This window comes from Aquarana catesbeiana, linkage group LG03 (assembly GCF_042186555.1).
Source record: "Aquarana catesbeiana isolate 2022-GZ linkage group LG03, ASM4218655v1, whole genome shotgun sequence".
NCBI classification, from domain to species: Eukaryota; Metazoa; Chordata; class Amphibia; order Anura; family Ranidae; genus Aquarana; species Aquarana catesbeiana.
The window spans coordinates 610,250,419-610,276,869 of NC_133326.1; the positions used below are offsets into that span (position 1 = coordinate 610,250,419).

A 26,451-nucleotide genomic window follows, 5' to 3' on the forward strand; every position below is an offset into this window, starting at 1 on the left:
TCCCAAAAGAGGGATCAGATCCCAGAGGAGGGATCAGGCAGGACTGTGAGATGGGATCCCAAAAGAGGGATCAGATCCCAGAGGAGGGATCAGGCAGGACTGTGGGATGGGATCCCAGAGGAGGGATCAGGCAGGATCAGAGCCTAGAGGAGGGATCAGGCAGGGCTGTGAGATGGGATCCCAGAGGAGGGATCAGGCAGGACTGTGAGATGGGATCCCAGAGGAGGGATCAGGCAGGACTATGTGATCACAGAAGGCTCTTCCTATAGCAGGCAGTCCCATGAAGACAGGCATTGCCCCCCTAACTTCCCAGGCTGCTCCCTTCCCTCCATCCCATTCACCATCTGCTGCCCATGCCCCTCCTACCCCAGCCCTGTGACCCCTCCTACCCCGTCCTCTGCACCAGGCAGCCCTCCTCCCTCCTCCTTCCCTGTGAGTCAGTGTGGATGATGGTGGAGATGGGAGATCAGCAGGGGGAGGGCTGAGCCCAGCACGGTAACTTCCAGCACCGATCGCCTTATGTACTATGGCCCGCTGGATCCCCAGTAAGAGGGAGAGGTTCGGAGTGGGTGAGTGTGACATCCCTGCCCCCCTGCACACAGGCACCACACTGATCGCCTACAAATCCCACAGAAAACTTTCTATTTAGACTTTTGGCACAAAGCTTACAATCTGCTCCCTGTCCTGTTTATAAATATTGATGGATTGTTGGATACAATGTTGCAGCCCTTCCTAGATTGTATGGGGCAGAGGAAATCAGAGGTGCCATAGAGGGAGGATTCTGCCAGCTATGGCACCTGCACTTCACTCAGCTTACAATCACCATACACATTACCATCAGATTGTACAATCTCCTTTGGATCTGCCAACGTCTAGGGAGAAACATCTATTGGAATATCTTCATATATTACATAGTTTGGTAAATCTAAAGTTGATAATATGACCAGATTGTACCATGTATGGTGAGCCTTATGCTGGCCATACACTATACAGAAAATCGGCCGAACACATTTTAGAAAAACGAACGTTCGATCGTGACCGCAAACGATCGTGCCATCATGTAATGACCGATAAATTGTTCAGTGGACATGAATAAATAAATTTTTTGTTCGTTTTTTTACATATACCTGGTGCAGACAGTTCGGATGGGAAACACATTAACCTTGCAATTTATCGTACGTTCGGCAGAAATTTTCCAAACTTCCCGTTCATTTTTTTCCCACAAAAACGTCACAAACAATTATCGGTTTGTGCCCATTAACTTGCCGAAAAACGAACGAAGTGCCTATACGAACGATTTTTCGGCCGATTTTTCGTATAGTGTATGGCCAGCATTAGTCTAATGCCAACTCTGCAGTTGGCACAGACTTATGGACAATCAGTGACACAGACTGGTGGGCAGATTGCAGTGTACAATGGTGGCAGGTGAAGTTTTCCTGATCCATGTACGTGTTGCTGTAGCTGTCCTTGCACTTTCATCGATTGTTCCTCTGGGATTGAGGTACAAAGCATCCTGGGATATGTGTACATGGGGAGTTATCTGTGTGTGACATAAATCACAATAGATCGTGTTCTTGTACTGATCAGGGTAGTTCAGGGTTGGCAAATTTCCCACAAGTCCTCTGAGATCAGGAAATATCGAAGGGATCTGACGTATGAGCTGGGACTATATTTTCTGTGCCCGCAGCAAAGTGCAGAGGTCGGTAAATCTGTTTTACCTGCACAATGCTGGTTTAAAGTGGATCTTAAAGTGACAGTAAACTCTACAGTAAAGCTGACCCTAAACAAAGTGGTTTTCTCTCCTGCAACCATGCTTTGCAGGAAAGAAAATTGCTCAATTTCCCCATCAACACAGTCAGTTCTCCCGGCGGAGGGGCAGGGGGAGCCATCCTCGCTGGCAGAACACAGTGATTGCTGCTAGCGGCTATATTAGCCACAAGCAATAATCTCACAGTCCTGTCTGATCCCCCCTCTAGGATCCCATTTCACAGTCCTGCCTGACCCGGGTGCTGTTTAGCTCTGATGAGGACCCTAATGTGGTGGTAGGGGGGCTCTGATAGGGACACCTGATGTAAGGTGGGACTCTTATGGGGATCTTGATGTAATGGGGGGACTCTGAGGACACCCAATGTAAGGTGGGGACCCTGAGGGGTACCCTGATATTAGGGAGGACTTGGATAGGGAAACCTGATGTAAGGGGGGACTCTGACTGATGGAGATGCTGATAGGGACACCTGATGTAAAGGGGGACTCTGATGGGGACCCTGATATGGGGGAGGACTCGGATAGGGACACCTTATGTAAGGGGGGACTCTGAAGACACCTGAGGTGGGGATGTTGAGAGATACATATATGAATATATATATATATTTGTATGTGTGTATGTATGTGTGTGTGTGTGGGGGGGGGGGGTGCTGATGTTGGCTCAGATGGGGACCTTGTTGTGGGGTGGGACTTTGATGGGGACTCTAATGTGGTGGGAGGGGGCTCTGATGGGGACACCTGATGTAAGGGGGACTCTGATGAGGACACCTGATGTAAGGTGGGGACCCTGAGGGGTACCTGATAGTGGGGGGAACTCGGATAGGGACTCTGATGGAGATGCTGATAGGGACACCTGATGTAAGGGGGGACTCTCATGAAGATACCTGGTGTAAGGTGGGTGTTCTGATGGAGATGCTGATAGGGACACCTGATGTAAGGGGGGACTCTGATGGGGACCCTGATATGGGGGAGAACTTGGATAGGGACACCTGATGTAAGGGGGGGGACTCAGATGAAGATACCTGGTGTAAGGTGGGGATTCTGATGGGGACATTGTGGGGTGGGGGGAGGGGAATTTGGGGAGCCTAATGTGGAGGGGTACTCTGAGAAGGAGACCTAATGTAAGGTGGAACTCTGATGGAGACGCTGATAGGGACAGCTGATTTAAGGGGGTACTCTGATGGGGAACTCTGATGTAAGGTGGGACCCTGATATGGGGGAGGACTCTGATAGGGACGCCTGATATAAAGGGACAGCCTAATACATACTATTGTCCCTGTGCATTCCTCTGCACTACCTGCCAGCCGTTCCTTCCAGGTGGTGACTCGTGGTACAGAAGCTTGGCAGGTGAACAGGGAATACGGGTTCTCTATCACACTGTGTGACGCTGTCAGTGACTCGCACATAGTATACACATTATGCCCCCTGACTTTTTTCCTGCACCCCCAGATCAGATGGCCTGGATCCCTGTAGTTCCCTGAGAACAGACTCAATGTGTGCTGTTTAGTAGATGGGCACAGCGGCTCCAGCCGATAACCTTACTGGCACATGTGCAGTCACTATGGTGTCTCCCGCACATCACCACAGCCCGGCCATTCAAACAGAATATGGAAGGAAGTATGGAATATATATGAAATATGGAAGCACCTGGAGCAGTGACAGGATGGCGCTGGAGGGCTCCGTTTAAAAGGTAAGTCAGTCATAATGTGTTATGTGGTGATACTAGCACATTATGACACAAACCTGCAGGGGGCCTATTTAAAAAAGTGGTTGTAAAGCAGAGGTCAGTGGCCTGTGGGCCACACACGGGCCGCCACCGCTAAATGTCCGGCCCGTCAGTGCCCGTGATTAATTCATGGGCACCCGGCCCGCAGACATTTTCGCCGCTCTGCTCTTTATTGAACAGCGACGTACGGGCAGTATCACAGGGCTGGGTGAGGGTGGGAACCACTTGAGTTCAAACGGAGTTCCACCCAAAAGTGGAACTTTAGCTTATCTGATTCTTCCCCCCTCCGGTGTCACATTTGCCACCTTTGGGGGGGGGGGGGGGGCGGATACCTGTTTTTTACAGGTACCCTGTCCCCCACGTCTGGGAGACCGGGCCGCAGCAAATTACATCAGCAGCACGGCCCCCCTCCTCCCTACCCTTCTGCTGGGCCAGTGAGAGAGCACAGCGCGCATGCGCAGTAGGGACCCAGCCAGTCAAAACGCTGCACTGCAGGGTTCCCTTACCCACAATGACCGTGGCAGCACCCGACCAGCCGATGTAAACACTGGACTCCTGGATAGGTAAGCGTCCTAATATTAAAAGTCAGCAGCTGCAGTATGTCATTTTTAAAGGGGTGGGCAAAACTCCACTTTAACTTTTTACGTTAAACAGTAGGTGATTGGTTGCCAAGCGATCCCAGCAACCAATCACCAGCCTGTTAATGTGAAAAGTTACCTTCAGCAGTTCCCGCCCCCATCCAGCCTGTGATGCTGATCTCTGCTCTGCTGTACACCTGTGTAAGGTAGGAGAGTTCTACCTACACAGTGTGTTTGTATGTATGTGTGGGGTGGGGTGTAGGGGGGCAGAGGACACTGCTTTAGGGGGCACAGGAAACTTGCTATGGGGGGGAGGGGGCAGAGGACACTATGGGAGTGATGATGTGAAGGGGGACAGAGAACACTGCTATAGGGGGGACCCTATTAAGGACCCGTTCTCACTTGGGGACGGGGCCCGCCATGCTGGGCGCTCCCAGGTCACTCAGTTGTGTTAGAAAAGCGAATGAATCTTCACTTTCCTTACACTAAACCACCTCTCCACCAATCAGGTGCTTGGATCTGTTACCCGTCACCTGATTGACTGAAACGATAGGCGCTGTGATTGGACGCCAAGCATCCAATCATAGCAGAGGACGGGAGAAGACATCGAGGAGCTGTCCCACCAAGACAGGTAAGTGCAGACGGCGGGCCGGCGGGGGGCACAGTGGGAGCGTTTGATATGGCACAGTGGGAGCGTTTGATGGGGCAAAGTGGCTGCGTTTGATGGGCACAGTGAGGCTGCAATTGGTGTTTTTTTTTTCCAGAATTTTTCAGTTTGTTTGCGCCCCCCAAAAAATTTTGAGCACCAGCCGCCACTGTTGCTGACCCCTGTTGTAAAGTTTACTACTGCTTTAATTATAAATTAACATTAATTGTACCCTGCCTTCTCTCTCCTCCTTCAGTGCCAGTACCAAGTAGGCAGAAGAGGCCCCCACGATGTTTAAGGTGGTAGTAAATATGCACCACAATCTACATTATGACAACTTACCTTAAAATGAAGCCCTCCAGTGGCGCACTTTCACAGCTGCAGGGTCTTCAATCTTCAGGGCGCATATGACGGTTACTTCACCGGCCAGTGCTAAGGTAAATATCTCCTAAACGGCGTACGTTTAGGAAATATTTACTGTACCTACAGGTAAGCCTTATTATAGTAGGTAAAAATCAAATAGGTAACTTTACCACCACTTTAACCCATTCAATACAGGACACCCCCTTCCTGCCCAGACCAATTTTCAGCGCTGTCGCAATTTGAATGCCAATTACTCAGTCATGCAACACTGTACCCAAACAAAATTTTTATCATTTTTTTCATCTTTCTTTTGGTGGTATTTAGTCACCACTGGGTTTTACTATTTTTTGCGACATAAGTGAAAAAAGTGCAAAAAATTTTGAAAAAAAAAACACTTTTTTTTTTAGTTTCTATAATAAAATTTTGCAAAGAAGTAATTTTTGTTCATAAATTTGGGCCCAAATTTATACTGCTACATATCTTTGGTAAAAATAACCCAAATATGTATATATTTTTTGGTCTGTGTGAAAGTTATAGTGCAAAAGGTATGGTGCAAATTATTGAAAATTGATCACACCTGATGCACTGACGGCCTATATCATTTCTTGAGGCCCTGAAATGTCAGGAAAGTACAAATAACCCACAAATGAAAGCAGACAGTCCAAGGTATTTAGTAAGAGGCATAGTGAGTTTTTTGAAGTTGTAATTTTTTCCCACAATTCTTGGGAAAATTAAGAAATGTTTTTTTTTTTTCACAAAATGTTCATAATAACAAGTTATTTCTCACACACAGCATATGCATACTTTCAATTACACCCCAAAATACATTCAGCTACTCCTCCCGAGTATGGCGATACCACATGTGTGGGACTTTTTCACAGCCTGCCACATAGAGAGGTCCAACATGCAGTGAGTTCTAGGAGGTGTTCTAGGAGCATAAATTGCACATAAAATTTCCTAACGACCTATCACACTTTTGAAGGCCCTGGAGCACCAGGACAATGGAATTACCCACAAAATGACCCCATTTTGGAAAGCAAACACTCCAAAGTATATTCTATGAGGCATGGGCTGCAGATAGGTACTCGGGTACTCTGATGGGCTGGTGACGGGTACTCGGGTACTCTGATGGGCTGGTGACGGGTACTCGGGTACGCTGATGGACTGGTGACGGGTACTCGGGTACTCTGATGGACTAGTGACGGGTACTCGGGTACTCTGATGGGCTGGTGACAGGTACTCGAGTACTCTGATGGACTGGTGACGGGTACTCTGATGGGCTGGTGACGGGTACTCGGGTACTCTGATGGGCTGGTGACAGGTACTTTGGGCTGGTGACAGGTGCTTTGATGGGTGGTGACAGGTCCTCTTTATTGGGGGGGGGGAGAATCAGTGTGTTTGGTATATACTGTAGGCGGTAACGAGCTGTTACCACAATCTCCTCCTCACACACGATTACTGTGTGTGAGGAGGAGAGCCCGGTAACAGCTCGTTACTGCGGTTTGTTAACATTCTGTGACCGGCTGTGATTGGACTCAGCCGGTCACGTGGTAAAGAGCCAATTTTATTGGCTCGTTACCGCGATCAAGGATGGGCTGTGTCAGTGTGACAAGCCTCGCCCCCGATCGCCGCTCGTGCGCTCCCCTAGGGTGCGCAAGAGGACAATGCATGTGACCAGCTGTGACTGGACACAGCTGGTCACATGGTAAAGAGACGATTTTTATTGGCTCTTTACACTGATCTGGGATGGGCTGCGTTCCGAGGGACGTGCCTCATCCCCGAGCGCCGCACTGCGGGCCCTCGGGGGCCCACAGGAGCGGAGAGAAGCCCAGGACGTCGTATGACACCTGCCCGGAGGAACAGAGTGTATGACAATGGCTCAGTATGGAAGTGGTTAAGAGCCACATACCAACTGATCAAAATAATATTGATTTGATCTTGAAAGAATATTACAATGAAGCTTACTTAATTTGTTTACAAAAGATAGAAAAAATGAATCAACTCAATAAAATTAAAACTTTAGATTAAAGACTATAGAGAAAATACATGTATTAATGTAATGTACCCAATAAGTACATAAACTATCTCCTAAACACTCATCTTCTTTCAGTGCCGGTTCATACTGATGCGTCGCGGAATTCGCAGCGAATTCTGTGCAGTTTCCCACCGCATCAAAATTGTACACCGTTCATGTGAACCACTGCAGGTAATTTAACAACATCACAAAATCGGTTTGAAAAATGCAGTGCGATTTGCAAAATCGAATTGCATGGTTGTGAACACCCTTGCGATCCAATTCTGGTGTGGCCAAAAAAAAGGGTCCTGCATGATTTTTGTGCGACTATGGTGCGATTTGAGCCATACAGAATCATGGCTCAAATCGCACTGCTGAACAATCACATGATTTGAACAGGAATGCGGTGTGATTCCTGTTCAAAATCGCATGCGGTTCCTGAACCGCACAAGTGTGAACCGGCACTCAGATGTCATTTTCGACCTGGTACATTATATATATAGTTACACTGGTCCAAGCTGGACGTATGTATGTATAAAATATTCATAACTGGAATCCTTTTTTTTAATCCAGGCTTCCTCCCTGCTGGTTCTGGCTGTGATGACTGGTTCAATGTAGCTGCTCTTCTTGCTGGTCTCCAATTGGTCTTGTCGCCGCCCCCCCCCCTCACTGATGTCATTACATACAATGCAGAGCCAGCAGCCATTGCTAGTCCTGCATTGTATTTTATGGCATTAGAGTGTCTGCCTATATTCTAGCATTGGAGAGAAGAGAACTTGAGCTCTGGCTATTGCAGTACCAGAGGTTAAGATGAAGAATAAATACTGTAAAACCTTGGATTGAGAGCGTTTTGCAAGACAAGCAAAATTTTTAAATAAATTTGACTTGATAAACGAGCAATGTCTTGATATATAAGTAGCGTCATGTCACAACTGGGTATAAAAGAGAAGAGAGGAGCCTCTAAGTGTAGCAATATGGTTACATTTAATGAAGGTACAACATTTAGCAACTCACATGGTTGATTAAAATGGGCACATCTAAGTATGCAGGCATCTGGGTAAAGTTGTCCACTTAGACCATCCTCCACCGCCATCGATGTCATCCCTTCCACACTGCGCTCCACGAGCGGTTCAGGCCTCGCTTTCAGATTGTTCTACTACAGGGTAGTCTTCCTGGTCACGATTGCAGACTGACAGTGGTGGTAGCCAGCGGTGCGGAGGATGTTCTATGTGGACAGCTTTACCCCGGATGCTGATGTGTCTGTTTTCATCATCAACCATGTGAGTTGCTAAATGTTGTACCTTCATTAAATGTAACCATATTGCTACACTTAGAGGTGCCTTTCTTCTCTTTTATACCCTGCAGCTCAGGGGTAGGCAACCCCCCGTCACAACTTGGCACGCGAACAATTTGCCAGGGGTCACCGAATCCTGGGCTATTCCTGAAGCCCGCACCGCTCTCCCAGCCTTTTCACGGCCGCCCAGCTGGGCTGTTCCTGGAGGCCGCCCACTCAGCCTCTTCACAGACGCCCATTCAGTTCATGGCATGGCTGGGGGGGGGGGGGGGGGACTAGAGGTCAGCTGACTGGTGAGGAATGTGAAGTGGGAGGGGCTGAAGGAGACCCTATCTCCTGATGTTGGCATAGGTGTCACTGCTGCGAGACACCACAATGTCGGAGACACACTGAGTAGCACTGCCTGTGATTATATTTGCTATTAAAAGTCCCCACTACAGTTCTCAGATCAGCAGATGACCTTGATCAAGAGCACCTAAGTTGGCTGATCAGAACTCCCCCCAGCACTGCCACTGATTTGCAGGGGGGACAGTGATCTAAGGTGCAGGAACTGGGGCTGATCTGAGACTTGAGAGTGCAGTGCATGTTAATTTCTCACTACTACTCAAGTAGTTTACAGCGTTTTCTTCATAAAAATCCTTTTCGTGATTGAGAGTGTGAAGTTGACATTTATTTGTTATAAAATCGTCAAGCTCAATTTCTTTGAAAACATTTTTTGGCACACTATGCTCAAAAGGTTGCCTACCTCTGCTGTACCTCCGGCTGGATTTTGCTTCTAATCCCCTTGTGGAGGCTGCCATTTGTAAATGGACATTTTATGGTTACACAACCCATCACATTGCTATAATCTTTTTATATGGACTATAAACTGAAGGACCTATGAATAAATGGTTGTGGAATGAATCATCTGAGATTCCAATATTTCTTATGGGGAAATTCGCTTTGATATAAGAGTGCTTTGTATTACAAGCATGTTTCTGGAACGAATTATGCTCGCAATCCAAGGTTTTACTGTACTCTTCTTCTTCTTCTCCTTTTTTTTTTTTTTTTCTCTTCCCCTGGAAAAATGGGCAGTATATTGTTCATACGTGGGTGGATAAATGTGTGATCGTTCTTCCATTCATGTGGCTATGGTCAGAATGGACTATGATCTTGCATCTCTAGGCCTGACATCATCCTACGTTGAACACTGGGTGATGGTAAAACAAATGCTCAGGATTTTCCAGACTGCTATTCCTTTGCACCCCTTCCCTTATCTATAGTCCAAAATTTGCATGGACAGAGTTTGCATAGCGATTGCTGGTGATAGTGCAATCATGGCAAGTACCTCTCCCCTTGCTGGCAAAAAAATATTGTAAATCGGCTTCTGCCTAATGTGATCCTCTGGCTCCTCCCACTGTCATGAGCCTCAAGCGATGTGTATTCTGTGTGTGTGACTTTTCCAGACTTCCAGTCCCAGGGTTAGTTACCTGGCACCCCGGGGTCTACTTTCTCTTGACGTTTTGTGTCTATCAACCTCCTGTGATCATTTACAAACAGGTGTAGCCTGCAAGGTGCAATATGAGAATGATGGCTGAGATAATGACCCCCCCCCTTTCCGCCAATCACAGGCTGGGCCTACAGGTTAATTTTGAGAGTTAACTCCTTCTTGACAGTGGCAATAAATGCAGGGCATTGGCTTTATCCAAGGCAGCTGTCAATAAGGGGTTAAAAAAAAAAATCTCACTGCTATGTGATTAAAATCTCCCGAGCACCTCCAGAATAACTTTTCACATACGGTCCTGTGGTTGTCGGTGATTTATAACTCCTGAATCTAGCGAAGGATTTATTTGATTGTGTAATAAGACATTTCTGCATGTGCTTGCTTTTTCTGCTGGCTGACGGTAGAGAGGATTCAACACGGTTGAGTGTACAACAAAGGGAAAGGTGTTGTGCTTTGACAATATGCTGTTTCAGTTCTGAACAGCCCAGGGCGAACATATCAAACTGTGCCCCCCCATATGCATGGGCATTATGTGTCAGCAACCCCCCCCCCCCAAAAAAAAACACTGAGCACTAATCTGCTTGCTTACCCCCTAAGCATAACCCCCCCCCCCCCTTATCCCAAATCTGATCCCCTGCTGAAATACCCCCTCTCAGCTCAAATATTTGCCCCCCCACCCAAAAAAAAAAATAATCACCACTCCTCCTAGTAAAAATCCTCTACCCCTAAAACTTCCCCTTCTAGTACACATCTTCTCCCGCCACTTCAATTTTCCTATATTAAAACAGGGGGGTTGGTTGGGACTTTATATGAAGCACACTACTAGAACAAAGGTATGCAAAAAACATGTTTAATGATTCCTATTAAATATACAATAAATACATGGTAAAAATATATAGAATTCATAAACCAATAGATAACACCTTGATATATTCCGACATGATTCATATAGTATAATAATGAAAGTATTAGTATGTAGCCTATTAATCTGGTTAATTGTAAACCTAGGTTATCTTGGAAATGGAAATAAAATTAATGATAAAAATACATAATACTGAAGAATCTCAAGCACATGATTGCAATGGTGTAGCATATGACAGGAGCTCTACGCGTTTTGTGGATATTTCCACTTATCAGGAGCAAATACGAAATAGATGTATCTATAAAAAAAAGAATAAATGCAAAATTATCTGGTGGATGGCACAGAGGGGAAAAGAAGGAAGAGGGGGGACCAAAAAAATATTCCCAAACACTCTTACTGTTACTCCTATATTATATTTAAGATTTAATATCTCAAAGATATGATGTGTGGGCGGCACAGTGGTGTAGTGGGTAGCACTCTTGCCTAGCAGTATAAAGGGTCGCTGGTTTGAATCCCAACCACGACACTACCTGCCTGGAGTTTGCATGTTCTCCCTGTGCCTGCGAGGGTTTCCTCCGGGTACTCCGGTTTCCTCCCACACTCCTAAGACATGCTGGTAGGTTAATTGGCTTCTCTCTAAATTGGCCCTAGTATATGAATGTGAGTTAGGGACCTTAGATTGTAAGCTACTTGAGGGTAGGGACTGATGTGAATTTACATTGTATATGTAAAGCGCTGCGTAAATTGACGGCGCTATATAAGTACCTGAAATAATAATAATGTGGGTTAAATGAGAGTTCTTTGACCAAGAGTGAAAGCTTTAACACAGTAATAACATTTATTGGTAAGTAGTTGAAAGTCTATCTAATACATAAAAAATCTATCTATAGTCTACACCAAGGAAGAAAATATTAGGTTAAAATAAAGCCGCATACACACGAGCGGAATGTCCGACAGAAAAAGTCAGACGGAAGCTTTTCATCGTCTATTCCGATCGTGTGTAGGCCTCATCTGACCTTTTTTTTTCGAAAATTCTGACAGACCTAGAAATAGAACATGTTCTAAATATTTCCGACGGAACCAATTCCTATCGGGAAAACCGCTCGCCTGTATGCTGTTCCAACGGACCAAAAACTACGCTTGCTCTGAAGCAAGTACGAGACGGAAGCTATTGGCTACTGGTTATTGAACTTCCTTTTTCTAGTTCCGTCCTACGTGCTATACGTCACCGCGTTCTGGACAGTCGGACTTTGGTGTGATCGTGTGTAGGCAAGACCGCTTGAATGGAATTCCGTCGGTGAAACCTTCAAAGTTTATTCTGACGGCAAAACCGGTCGTGTGTACGCGGCATTAGAGAAATACATGAAGGAATACAGAGTATATTCCTTAAATCATTAATCTACAAACATATTTAGTTACAAGTAAAAGGGCAGACCTTTCCCATAATTACCCGTTTCTCACCAAGGTTCCATTCTGATGGCTGCTCTCCCATCTAGTCTGTGTATATCAATACAGGCTGATGCCTCATTGGTTGGCATAGCGTGACTTCTGATTGGTTAGCTTCCCTATACTTTGTATAAGTCAGCCCCCTTTAATGCAAATCCTTGTGAGCCAGAGATTGACTTGAATTTTCCCGGGAAGTGAAGTATTGGCCTCCCTTCATTGCATATCCCAACATGGGATCCTTTGAAGTGAGTATGTGTCAAACAAGGAGGTTTGAATCCCATTGTTTGTTCACAATAGCCTGGGCACCGACTTGTTTGGTCTACTCCTATAGATATATGTGAAGATAATATCTTCCGACCTGCATAGATACAAGATAAATGATATATATTCCCAATTACAATGTTTTACAGCTATTAATGGAGATGTCACATAAACTCATAAGGCAACACTTGCCTAAGGGTAAACCTATATATTAACAGCTGAAGGCACCATGGGAAAACTTCAAATTTCCTGCTCCCAACACAAATTCCCCCCAAATCTCCCCTCCTAGCATAAATTTTCTCCCCCCCAATCCCTCCTCCTAACAGAAATCCCCCTAAATCACCATTCTTGACAACCTCCTCCCTCAAATTTCCCCACCTAGAACAATACTTATCACCTGCCACCCCCCAAATTCCCCCTTCCAAGACAAATCCTTCTCTTCCCTTCACTTCTCTTCTCACCTCTCCCCTCGTCTGCTGCGGGGGGATGTTTTATGGTGGAGAGCAGGCGAAGTGGACAGCAAATATGTCATTTACCGGCCCCTTCCTTTTTTAAATGAACACACTCACTGCGCTCATTCATAACTGAAGCATAATAGTAAACTGTGTTTACTATGCTTCAATTTGTGAATGAACAGGAAGCCTCTCAGAACAGAGTACTTCCCATTCGTTCACTGTCCCATGCGGCTGAGGCTGTAGAGAAAGGCATGTGTGTTTTGCATTTTGGGTTGCACAGCCTAATGCAATAGGCTGCGCACAACTATGAAACGCCCACTGAAATCATACTCATAATCGCCATGAAAGTCAATTATTCCAACCTGCCTGGTCCTTTTCTTTTCAGTCTGACCGGGTTGCCTGGTGAGTATGAATGCCTGGATGAGGGATTCGTGGAAAATAAGTGCTTGGCTGGAAATACCCATATTGGCCAGTTTCATATTTCATCAGCAGTAATTCAGCCACAGATATCTGCTATGGCCTGCTGATAGAAAAGGGGATCAGAATTAAACTGTATCTGAGCACCACAAAGCAAAAACACAATTGAATTCGTTTTTAACCACTTGACCTCCGGAAGATTTACCCTTCTTCGTAACCAGGCCATTTTTTTTGTGTGATATGGCACTGCGTTTTTTCCCACAAATAGAGCTTTCTTTTGGCCGGATTTGATTACCACTGGGTTTTTTATTTTTTGCGCTAAAAACAAAAAAAGAATCAATCATTTTGAAAAACAAAAAACAAAACAAAACAATATTTTTTACTTTCTGCTATAAAACATATCCAATAAAAAAATTGAAAAAAAATCAAATTTCTTCATCAATTTAGGCCAATATGTATTCTGCTACATATTTTTGGTAAAACAAAAACCCAATAAGCGCATATTGATTGGTTTGTGCAAAAGTTTTAGCGTCTACAAACTATGGGATATTTTTCTTTTTTTAATTTTTTTACTAGTAATGGCGGCAATCAGTGACTTACAGCGGGACTGCAATATTGCGGCGGAGAAATTGGACACTTTTTTTTGGGAACTACTGACACTAATACAGTAATCGGTGCTAAAAATTTGCAATGACACTGGCAGGGAAGGGGTTAACACCAGGGGCAATCAAAGGGTTAACTGTGTGCCTAGCTAATGTTTTTTAGTGTAATGGGGGAGGAGCTTTTACTAGTGGAAGACATGGATCGGTGTTTCTGCTTTACAGAAACACAGGATCTATGTCTTCTGTACTCACAGAATGACAGTCTGCCTTGTTTACATAGGCAGACTGTCATTTTGTCAGTGTGACAAACGATCAGCGCGTGCCGGTGGAGATCGGGACCGGCTGATCAACTGTGTAAAGTCACAGCGGGAGCAAGCTGCCAGTAGCGCGCACTCGCGCTCAAAACCTGGAAGTGTAGAATCACATTTATATAAGTGATTCTGCACAGCGCAGCCGCCCTGTAGCAGTAAATCTGCTATTGGGCAGTTGGCAAGCAGTTAAAGTTATACTAAACTGTATCTGAGCACCACAAAGCAAAAACACTTTAATTTATTTTTAATATTTAAAGCAAACTCGCCCATCCATCCATGTCTCCATGCTTTATTTTTCTGAGAAACCACTTTTGAATAACATTCCCCTAGCATTTCTGGCTGTGGCCATCTTGAGTAAGGGCAGATGATTCATGTATGCATTTACTTCCTGGAATCCATCTGCCCTTAGCTCAGGCATGCAGGCAGGGTGTTCTTAACTGTGAAAACCCTTCCTCCCCTCCTGAAGACTCCTGGGATGCATGACATAATTTGCCTAGGCAACAAACCAGGAAGTAACTGAAGAAACATAAAACAAATTGTTTAACCACTTCAATACAGGACACTTTAACCCCCTTCCGGTCCAGACCAATTTTCAGCTTTCAGCGCTGTCACACATTGAATGACAATTGCGCGCTCATGCAATGCTGTACCCAAACAAAATTTTGACCATTTTTTTGAGACAGATAGAGCTTTCTTTTGATGGTATTTAACCACCACTGGGTTTTTTATTTTTTGCTAAACAAATGAAATAAGATTGTACATTTTGAAGGAAAAAAAGTTTTTCTTTGTTTCTGTTATATAGGTTTGTAAATAAGTAAGTTTTCTCCTTCACTGATGGGCACTGACAGGCATGACCAGTGGGCACTGGTGGGCATCACTGATGGGGCTGCACTGATAATGACTGCATTGATTATCAGTGCAGATCCCCCCGTCAACAGAGCCGCTTATCGGCTCTCCTCTACTCACCCGCTGTCAGCATGAATAGAGGAATGCCACTAACTGGCACTCCCAGTTACACTGTGATTAGACACAGCTGATCACATGGTAAAGAGCTTAGGTCATTGGCTCTTTACCATGACTGGAGATGCGGTGTTTCTGAGCGACGCTGTGCTCCTCGTCCTGAAGGACATCATATAATGTCCAGTCAGAACGGGAGAGCCACCGCCTGGCCATCATTTTTTCTATTGGCCGGGGGGGGATGTGGTTAAAACAAGTACATATAATATACTTTCCTATCAATGTATTAATGCTAGCAGCATAAGGATTAAAGATAGTCAATGTGGATTGAGAGAGTGAAGTTCTGCTTTAATTGACCTGATGATTATCTTGTTCCTGTCGGTAACTTTATGGGACTTTGAGGATCTGTTTCCTGACATCTTGAATGGAGGTTGTAACCTATGGCTGCCCTGGGGATCAGATTGAATGCAGTTTGGGTAGAGTTGCTAGATTAGGTTGCTGTCAGCTGCTGTGAAGTGATTTGTAACCTTCGGTATGTACTCGTTTTTCACCTGCCATTACTGATGCCAGGTGAAACTAGTAACAGCCTGTTACCCCTGTTGGAAAACTGCTTAATACTTGTGCTGCTAAATTCAACAATTTCCAGACTTCTGTCTGCTCAATAATAATAACAGACATTACAAAACTCAATTTAAGCCGAGGTTCACATTGCTCCGGGTTACAAATCAGCTGTACCTGGCAATGCAGTCCGACTTGGGGGGCGATTTGACAGACATCTGTGCAGGTTGCTGCACAGATGTCTATTGAAATCGCACCCGAGGTCACTAGAAGTAGTGCAGGAACTACTTTTGGGAATTGGTGCGGTGCCGCAAAGTCGGCGTCGCACCAATTCGGACTATGCTGTTGCCATATCATGCCAATGTGAACCTAGGCTCAGCGGAGCACCCCCCTAGTTAGGCTGCTGGACTAATTTAGGGGACTGATTTACTAATACTGGAGAGTGCAAAATGTGGTGCAGCTCTGCATAGAAACATATCCGCTCCCAGGTTTTTTTGCTTATTGTCGAAGCTTAATTGAGCAAGCTGAGGTTAGAAGCTGATTGGCCACCATGCTCAGCTGCACCGGATTTTGCACTCTCCAATTTTAGTAAATCAACCCCTTAGTTTTTTTTGGCTTCTGCTATAATCACAGAAGTAGTAATTGTTTTTTTTTTTTTTTTTGGTCTGCTCAGAGCTTCACAGGCTGAGAGTTTGTTTGCTTTCCCCTACCACCTATAAGAAGTTTCTAGAGCAGCGTTTCTGAATCATTTCAACACAGAGGAACCCTTGAAATCAGACGGACCTGACCACGGACCCCCCTGTGGGTCCAGCCCGCACTGCCCACCATAACCACCCCACCCCCCCGGTCGCCAGCTCACTTACCCTGTGCTGTCCTCGGACTGACATGTGGAGACGGCGGTGGCAGCGGCTTCCCCATTCAGTCTTCTGTGTCCCGGCTCCATTGGTCAGGCTACCTATGCGTCTCCTCTGCATCACGGCGGCTGTATGTCTCCTCCCTCCTTATAGGCCAATAGGATGGCTTCTCCTTTTGGCCAATCGGGAAATGGGTCTCAAGACCCGCTTTCTGATTGATCGGGAGGAGAATCAGTGTGACAATGTTCATTTGCTATTGTCGCGCAACTGAGTGGGCTCAGGGCGCAGTGCTCTGTGCACTCATTCCACCCTTTTTTGAAACCTATTAGAGCCTCCGGCTCTAATCACTCAGAAACCCTCATTGGAATCCATGCGACTGGTGCCCTGCATGTAGATTAGGGGGCCAGACGCATGGATAGGGGGGTGGCCGCCACTGGTTCCATGCAACCCTAGTTGAGAAACTCTGTTCTAGAACTTAGGGCAGGATGAGTCAAATTAATATTTAGCAGGGCCTAGCCAATCCCTGGGGATGTGTGGCCAGATGGAGCTAGGTTGCTGTTAAATAGTCTGGAGCCCTAACAAGTTGGTCTTTTTCCCCCTGTGGGAATAAATCTGTGAGAAGAGCTGCCTGCCACTGGAGCCCTATGGTCTGAATACTGGACCGCTTTGCAAGAGGCTGCACCTATGGACTGTCTTATATACCAGGATCCAGTGAGTAAAGCCTTTACATGTGTTCCTACTACCTCATAGTCCCCAGCCATGAACCATGGATTGTTCCAATCTACGTTTACTTGTGTTCATACCACTCCATGGCCTCCAGCCGTGGATCTTTCAGTCGGTCTCCCAAGTGCCACTTCTCTGCCTAACAGCCACCCCTCTACGCTGCTGCTCCGGTAAAGTAAACCTTATTAGGGTGATAAGTGCTGGAACTATTGCGCTTTGCCACTAACATTGCTGAGAGCTTCTGCACCTGTGTTGTCTGTGTCGGTGAGACTCTGATACCAAATTGGGTTGAGACTGTTAATTAAGCAAGTAGCCTGCTGCTGTTCTTTACGGGTTATTTGTTAATTTCACTTAACCAAATATTAATTGTGCCAATCTCCTTGGTATCTCTGTGCCTGTCCTCCATCTGGGATACCAACAAACTGACCCCACCCACAAGGAGGCAGGTCAGACTATATGGGGGGCCTAACAGCCTCACAGTTTTGCTCTGACAGTGAAAGAATACAAAAGTAAATAACAGCACAAAGAGCCATCCCTGAAATTCAAGCCTGTGCTGTAATGACTTGGATTCCTACAAATGTCCATTCCTGATTGGTTCTCCTGAAAGACCAAGTCAAACGAGCAATTCACCCAGTTGAAGGATCACGACCCCTGATGGGTGTTGCTCCCTCACTAACGCCACACCCTGCAGAAGAGCAAGAACAGCGATGGAGCTGGACTAACCAGCAAGGGAGAGACTCCATAAAAAGAAAGTGGTCCCTTTGCACTTGATCTGATCATGAAGCTTCTCTTTAAAAAGTAGTTTGGTAATTGTTTATCCACTTGAAAGTTCTGAGATTTTTTTTTTTTTTTTTTTTTTTTAGAGTTTGGCAGAGTTGTCTCCCATCTGTGAATGGAATCCAATAAAGAGCTTATCACCTGTCTTTGAGTCTGGCCTTCTGTTTCTCTCCTATAGAGAGAGCAAAGTTCAGAGGTGTTCCTCCTTCCTGCACACATACAGGAAACCTGAGTCACTTCTATTCACTGCTAAGCTGTTATTCATGCCGGCTTCCATTGATTAAGTAATAACAGCAATAGCACAGCTTAATGACTGCCAACACAGGAAGTTTTTGGAAAGTGAAATAACATTATAAAGACAGAACTGGAAACACGGGGGCTGTGTGCCCAGGAGCGGAATTTTTATTACATTGCTGTTATTATCAGGACATAGCTGTGTCTGGAATATTTTACTGCTGGCCAGGTACATGTACGTGCTTTTTACAGCTGAATGCCTGTCAATGTTGCCACATCTCTAAACACAGTTCAAAATCCTCAGAGCATTAGTCGATCAAGTGTCAATCACCATCGTTTACCCTTACCATTTCCATAACAGGAAATCCAGGTCTCACTAGTTTTATAATATAGCCAATGTTACATTAACCAGGTCTCCGTGATTTGTAATATAGCAAATGTTACAGTATGTCACAAAAATGAGTACACCCCTCACATTTTTGTAAATATTTTATTATTTCTTTTCATGTCACAACACTGAAGAAATGACACTTTGCTACAATGTAAAGTAGTGAGTGTACAGCTTGTATAACAAATTTGCTGTCCCCTCAAAGTAACTCAACACACAGCCATTAATGTCTAAACCGCTGGCAACAAAAGTGAATACACCCCTAAGTGAAAATGTCCAAATTGGGCCCAATTAGCTATTTTCCCTCTCTGGTGTCATGTGACTCGTTAGTGTTACAAGGTCTCAGGTTTGAATGGGGATTAGGTGTGTTAAATTTGGTGTTATCGCTCTCACTCTTTCATACTGGTCACTGGAAGTTCAACATGGCACCTCATGGCAAAGAACTCTCTGAGGATCTGAAAAAAAGAATTGTTGCTCTACATAAAGATGGCCTAGGCTATAAGAAGATTGCAGAAAATTGAGTGCACGTGATCAGGGTCATATCCAGAGGTTGTCTTTGGGAAATAGAGATATGAGTGCTGCCAGCATTGCTACAGAGGTTGAAGTGGTGGTGGGGGGGGGGTCAGCCTATCAGTGCTCAGACCATACGCCGCACACTGCATCAAATTGGTCTGCATCGCTGTCATCCCAGAAGGAAGCCTCTTCTAAAGATGATGCACAAGAATGACCACAAACAGTTTGCTGAAGACAAGCAGACTAAGGACATGGATTACTAAAACCATGTTCTGTGGTCTGATGAGACCAAGATAAACTTATTTGGTTCAGATGGTGTCGAGCGTTTTTCCTTAGCCATGTCTCGAGAATTTATAATACAGCCTATCTTACATTAACCAAGTCACCTGTAATTTATAATACAACCAATGTTATATTAGCCAGGTTTTAGTGATATTTACCGTATAGCCAATGTTTTCTTAAAAAGGTCTTCATTACCTTTCAAGATGGCCAATGGTACATTAGCTAAGTCTCAGTAATTTAAAATGCCACCATTGTTGCATTAGCCAAGTCTCAGTAATGTAAAATAGAGCCAAACTTACATTAAACAGATCTCATTTATATTATAGCTAAGGCAGGTCTCTGTGGTTTAAAACACAGCCAATGCTACATTTGCCAGGTCTTGTTTATAACACAGCCAATGATACATTAGTTGTGTCTAATTTATAATACAGTCAATATTACAGTAGCCAGGTCTCAGCAATGTAGAATACAGCCAATGTTGTAGCCAGGTCACAGGAAGTTACCATACAGCCAAGGTTGCATTAGCCGAGTCTTCGTAACTTACAATATGGCCAATGTAACATTAGCCAGGTTTTAGCAATGTACAGTATAACACAGCCAATGTTGTATTACCCATTAACATTAGCTAGATCTCAGTAAATATTTGCCTGACCTATTACTTTTAAATGCACACTATTCTAAGATTGTATACATTTACACTGTATAGCCATACTCAACAGTAGCGGCTGTGTCTGTGCGGCTGCTGCATCTCGATCTACGTGAATGGGACTGCCCGCATGAGGCATGCACGGAACACATGTGCAGCTCTTGTGCTGGTAAACATGGCCTTGGTACAGGTATACACTATAGTACAGCCATGTGAACGAGGCCTAAGCCTGAGCAAATGCAATACTATATGATCTGCAATCTCCTTTAGATTTCACCATCAAATACTGTATTTATTGGCGTATAACACTCACTTTTTCACCATGAAAATCGGGTGCAAATAGCATGTGCATGTTATACGCCAATACTTCAATTTTAGCTGCCTCGAAGGGGACAGGGAGGGGGGAGGGACGAGTGCCGTCAGGTTACATACAGTGAGAATCCTCTGTTTACTTGGTGGCCTCTGTAATAGGAAGTCCCGTCTCCTGGGCCGCCATTGGACTACTGTTCTGTCTATCATAGGAGATTCTCACTATATGTAATCTGTTGGCGCTCGTCCCGCCCCCCTCCCTCTCCCCACTAGGCTGCAGATGGGCATCGATCAGTCTGCACTGATGGCAATGGTGAGGCTGCTGCATTGATGGCAATGGTGAGGCTGCTGCATTGATGGCAATGGTGAGGCTGCTGCATTGATGGCAATGGTGAGGTTGCTGCATTGATGGCACTTGTGAGGCTGCAGATGGGCACTGACCCTTATTTTGCTTCAAAGTTCCTTATTTAAAATTTAAGTTTTTTTCCTGAAACTTCCCTCTTAAAATGAATGTGCGTGTTATACGCCTGTGCGTGTTATATGACGATAAATACGGTACATGGTATCCGAGCCTATTTGCTAAACCAAATGAATTGTTTAGATAGAAACACACTGATGTTGGCCAGTGTAAAGGAGGTGGTACAGAGATATTACAATTCAGGGCCCCTGCTTCAATCATATAATAAGGTAAATATACTGCAGAAGGGTGTACTTATTGTTAGGGTTTAGTTTAAGGGTTGGGGTAGGTTAGTGCTAGGGAGTTTAGATTAGAGCTATATTTAGGGACTGGGCTTTGTATTGTATATTAAAGGAAACCTGTAATAGCAGAATATGATTGCTGCCATTGCTATTCCCCCCTTCTAAAGTTACTAGTTGCCTGGCTATCATGGTGTGCCAATAGCGTCAGTATTTTTGAAGCACTGACCTTGAACAAGTATTAGGAGTTCTGATGTTTTCCTTCCATGTTTGTTCTGATAGACTCTGAAATAAGTGAAAGTAAACTTAATTTCGCTAATATCCACTCCAGTGCATCATAATATATGTTATAATATGTAAAAAGGAAATGGATATAGAGGAATGACCATTTCAGTAAACAAAACTCATAACATTTCTGACATGGAAACCACATTGTGGCTGAGAAGACCTTTTATTTGTAATCTGCTTTTTTGTTTGATGAAATTTTCACAGAACCCAACCTTCAAAATATCAGGACTAAAAAGGCAACGAACCAGCAGGCCAGTTGGACTGGCTCTAGTTGGAAAGTGTTAGAAAAAAAAAAAAACCTTGTTAGCTTTTTTATTGCTGTCTGTGTCCTCACTGGTGGAATTCATCCTCCTTATTTTGTCCTGCTGACCATAGTTTCCAGAACAGAAAGTGATGGAAAATCCATTTTTTTACAGTTGTCCCCAGGACAGGAAAAGAGGGAAAGTCTTCTGATGGGGAAATCTGTTCCAGTGACACCTGTTTAAGAAGCGATTTTCTGTGTAAAGTGAAGAAAAATTTCCCCAATGGGATACAATCAAAAAGCTCCAGAACAACATACTCAAAGAGGCAATTAAACTTTTAGACTTGCATGTGTAGTCAGATGAAGGAAAACTTCAAACAAGCTCAATAGCTCTAGCGGGGCAGCTCCTACGCAAAAGGCTTCCCTCGATGGGAACCCAACAGTGCCTTAAACCGTAGAGCTACAGAAAGGAGCACTAGACCAAAATCAGATAACAGTTCAAGATCATTTTAATTGTTGATAAAAAAAAAAAAAGCGATCGGTCAGTTTTTTTTTTTGTCCAGCCTGCTGGGAATAAAAACACTCTGTGTGTACCAGGCATTGGTGTTTTCTGTTAAAGTGCAAGTTCATCTTTTCAGAAAAAAAAATGAAGAGGTGAACTACCACCCTACACCCTTCCCTCCCCCTCGGTCTCTACTGTACTTTCCTCTGTGGGTGATGAGCTTTTAGCTCCCAGGCAGCTGGTTTAGCAGTCCGGGCGTTTGAAATCCCCACTCTTTTCCCTCTTCTTTCTGCTTTCTGGATGGATCAGAGCATTTCTGATTGGTTTGTGCTGGCACAGAGAATTGCTCTGTTCTGTCCTGAAAGCCCTGCAAAAAGTAGGGAAAAAAGAGCGGGAATTTTTAAATCCCTGGACCGCTATGCCCACCTGCATGGGCACTGACAGCTCATCACCCAAGGAGGGAAGTACAGCGGGAATTGGGTTGGGGGTTTAGGGTGTTTGTTCATCTTTTTCCATTACATGTTTAATTTTGTTAAAAAAAAAAAAACGCTGTGATGTGCTATAACAATGCATCACAGCTTTCGTATGCGAACTGTAACACACACTTGCACACCCGAATCAGCCGTAAACCATCTATTCAATTTGTGTCCATTTGGGAAGGTTCACACACTACATAGTGTAAAAGAGACTGTGCAATCAGACTGATGTGCTGTCTGTTTTGGATCTCTATGGGATACTAATGTAGCGGTACCTTCCCTGCTGAATTTTGTGCCCGGGTCTCCCGCTTACTGATCCACAGCCAGTTACACAGTATTTTCTCACAGTCAGATACACACACTATTCTGCTTGTTCTCTTCATTGACCAGTCCAGGGGTATGTGTTTTTATGTTTTGTTTGGAGAACTTGGATAGGAGAAGGGAATTAGTAGGATGTGATTCATTACTATTGGATCAGTGTGAAATCTCCAAGACAGCATGAATCAGCATCAGAGCACACTGAGCAGACCTCATCAATCACTGCTCTCTGTTAAGCAGCCAGCACCTAAATTTGCCTGCTCCTCTGTTAACCCCTTAGCGCCAACTGTATGCAAATTTGCGTTCGTGGCTTGAAGGGGTTATACCAGAGTGATGCTCGCAGCTGCCCCGGTACCATTTTTTTTTTTTTTTAGAGCTGGTGGTCAGCTCTTTCGGGATAACAAGCGATTCAGCTAAAAGCTGTTATCCTAAAGGAGCGGGAGGGGACATCCCGCCACCTTCCATCGCTCTTCCTGGGCCTCCCGTCCCTCCCGTGCCACCGGAAGACCCAATCCATGATCCACCGACTAGGCTGAGATGTCGAAAAGGGCTTCGATCGAGTCTCCTATGTAAAAACACCTCCCTTATGGTTTACTCGGCTGCCAATGGCGCCGATTTAAGAAAAAAATTACAGTATTCAGAATCGCCCTTTTTGGTGATCTGAATCTGCAAAGGAGGGATTTGGGGCCTTTTAGACCCCCGATCCCTCCATAAAGAGTACCTGTCACCACCTATTACTGTCACATGGGATGTTTACATTCCTTGTGACAGCAATAAAAGTGATCAGAATTTTTTTTTTTTAAGTGACAATGTAAAAAAAGAAATAAAATGTTTTTTTTTTTGTGTTTGTTTTTTGTTTTTTTGCTTTTTGTTGTTTTTTTTTTTTTTTTAACCCCCCCCCCCCCCACGTACTCGCGCAGCAAAGAAAATGCATCCGTAAGTTGCGCCCGCATATGTAGATGGTGTTCAAATCACACATTTGAGGCATTGCCGTGATCATCAGAGTGAGGGCAATAAGTCTAGCAAAAGACCTCCTCTGTAACTCTAACCTGGTAACCGTAAACATTTTTTTAAAGCTATGGAGATTCTTAGGTACCATAATTTGTTGCCATTCCTCGAGTGTGCGCAATTTCAAAGCATGACATGTTCGGTATCTATTTACTCGGCATAACATCCTCTTTCACATTATCCAAAAAAATTGGCCTAACTTTACAGTTTAGTTTTTTTTTTTTTTAATTCATGAAAGTGTCTTTTTTTCCCCAAAAAATCGTGTTTGAAAGACCAATGCGCAAATACCATGTGACATATAATATTGCAACAATCGCCATTTTATTCTCTAGGATCTCTGCTAAAAAAATATATAATCTTTGGGGGTTCTAAGTAATTTTCTAGCAAAAAATACAGATTTGAACTTGTAAACAACAAATGTCAGAAATACGCATAGGCAATAGGCATGAAAGGGTTATGCAGAAAAGCCAAAAACTATATACACTAATAATTTCTTTACTTTTCTACTGCAGCCATCTACAACTTTCAAGCAAAAAATGAAGAAGAACTAAGCTTGCGGGTGGGAGATACAGTGCAGATATTTGAGACATATGAAGGTAAGGACCTCCTTTTTTTTTTTTTTTTTTTTTTTTTTTTTTTTACTACAGACCTATGTGATTATTCTGTCTGTCTAGACCAAACAGAGGTACTTCCCAAGGATGACTGTCATCTGTTTGACCACACTGAAAGTGTGTGAAATATGGAACTCTATAGCCAAGTCAATGCTGAACTCCAGGCAGATATAACAGACACAAACCATTGCATCTCTGTACTTATTATTAATACATGAAATGTAATGTTAGTAATATAAAAACCTACAGTATAACTAAAGGCAAAACTTTTTCTTTTGGTTTTGGATAGAACTTCTGTCAGTTTTTATTGCTGTCTGTTCCCCCGTTCATGAGATTCACCCTCTCTATTTGTCCTGTTTACTTTTATAATTGAAAGTGAAAGAAAATCCCATATTTTGGAGTTATCCCAAAAAAAAAGGTAAGAGAGGGGAAATCTTCCAATCGGGACACTAGTTCTAGACTCTTATTTTGCTGTTTTTGGATATGGGCATAGCTCCCAACTGTCCCTGATTTCGAGGGACTGTCCATGATTTGGAGCAATGTCCCTCTGTCCCTCTCAAAATTATATAGTTGTATATAAAATGCACTTGTTATCTTTCGAAAAGTGTTTCCCAGTGCTAAACCTTTCATCCAACTTTTAAATTGCTGCATTTGTACATTTTAAAAGCCAATATAAGGTAATAGTGGTAAAAAAAAAGTCCTTGTGGATTTAATTAACTTTTTTTTTTTGTTTTTTTTTTGGGGTTAATTCTTCTTTAAGGGGGTGTGGCAGGGGGCGTGTCCTATGCCTACATACATTTGTTAGTAGGTGTCCCTCATTCCCATCTCAAAATGTTGGGAGGTATGTATGGGGCAGAAAGTGAAGGGAACTCTCTGCCAGCGTTATCCCTCCCTTACCAAAATTTCAGCTTTGACAAGTGTTTTGTCTTGTTGCCCAGTAGGGTTTGGACACTTTTTTTTTTTTTTATGCTGCAGAACTGTCTGATATTTCTGGAAGTTTTCTGCTTAGCACACTTTACACAGATCACGTGATAACCTCATTATTATATGAGAAGAAATACATACCTTTCTTAGCTTTTTATCCACCATCATAAAAAAAAAATCTCATGGGATTTTAGCAACACCTGACACCTGTGGTTGTAAAGCGTTTCCTGGTTCTGAGCAGCTAACCTGTGGACATTGCAGTGGTACTATTGCAATGCCATAAAGTTTTTATTCATTCATCCTTTTTTTTTATTATTGCCGTTGGGATACAATTTCCTTCTTGAAATCTACCAATAACTTTGTAGCGCAAGGGCATAACTTAATCACTTGCCGAGCAACCGGCGTCGTTATACTGCGGCAGGTCGGCTCGTTCCCGCAAATCGCTATAGCAGACGCTTGCGTGCGTGCTTGCTGAACGGCAGAGGGGCTGATGCGTGCGGCCGGCGCCACCCGTGATCGCTCCAACGAGAGCCAGAACGAGGATCTGTGAATGTAGACAAACGGATCCCTTTTTTGACAGAGCAGTACAGAGTGATCTTCTGTTCCTAGTGATTAGGAACAGCGATCTCTCTCTCTCTACTCCCAGCCTGTCCCATCCCCCCACAGTTAGAAACGCCTCCCAGGGAACACATTTAACCCCTTGATCACCACTAATGTTAACCCCTTCGCTGCCAGTGTCATTTATACAGTAATCAGTGCATTTTATAGCACTGATCGCTGTATAAAGGTCAGTGGTCCCAAAAAAGTGTCAAAAGTGTCTGAGCTGTCCGCCCCAATGTTGCAGTCCTGCTGGAAATCGCTGATCACCGCCATTACTAGTAAAAATTTTAAAATGCCATAAATCTATCCCCCTTTTTGTATTAT

General features: G+C 44.2%; 1 protein-coding gene across 1 annotated transcript in view; it reads left to right on the forward strand.

Annotated features, from left to right (window-relative positions):
- The first annotated feature begins 377 nt into the window (after positions 1–377).
- Positions 378–26,451, forward strand: part of DOCK5 (dedicator of cytokinesis 5) — a 188,107-nt gene continuing 162,033 nt past the window's right edge. The window contains exons 1-2 of the mRNA XM_073622228.1: positions 378–569; positions 24,505–24,588. Coding sequence (XP_073478329.1) covers positions 527–569; positions 24,505–24,588 — 127 coding nt within the window. The 5' untranslated portion in view covers positions 378–526. The remainder of the gene's footprint in view (positions 570–24,504; positions 24,589–26,451) is intronic.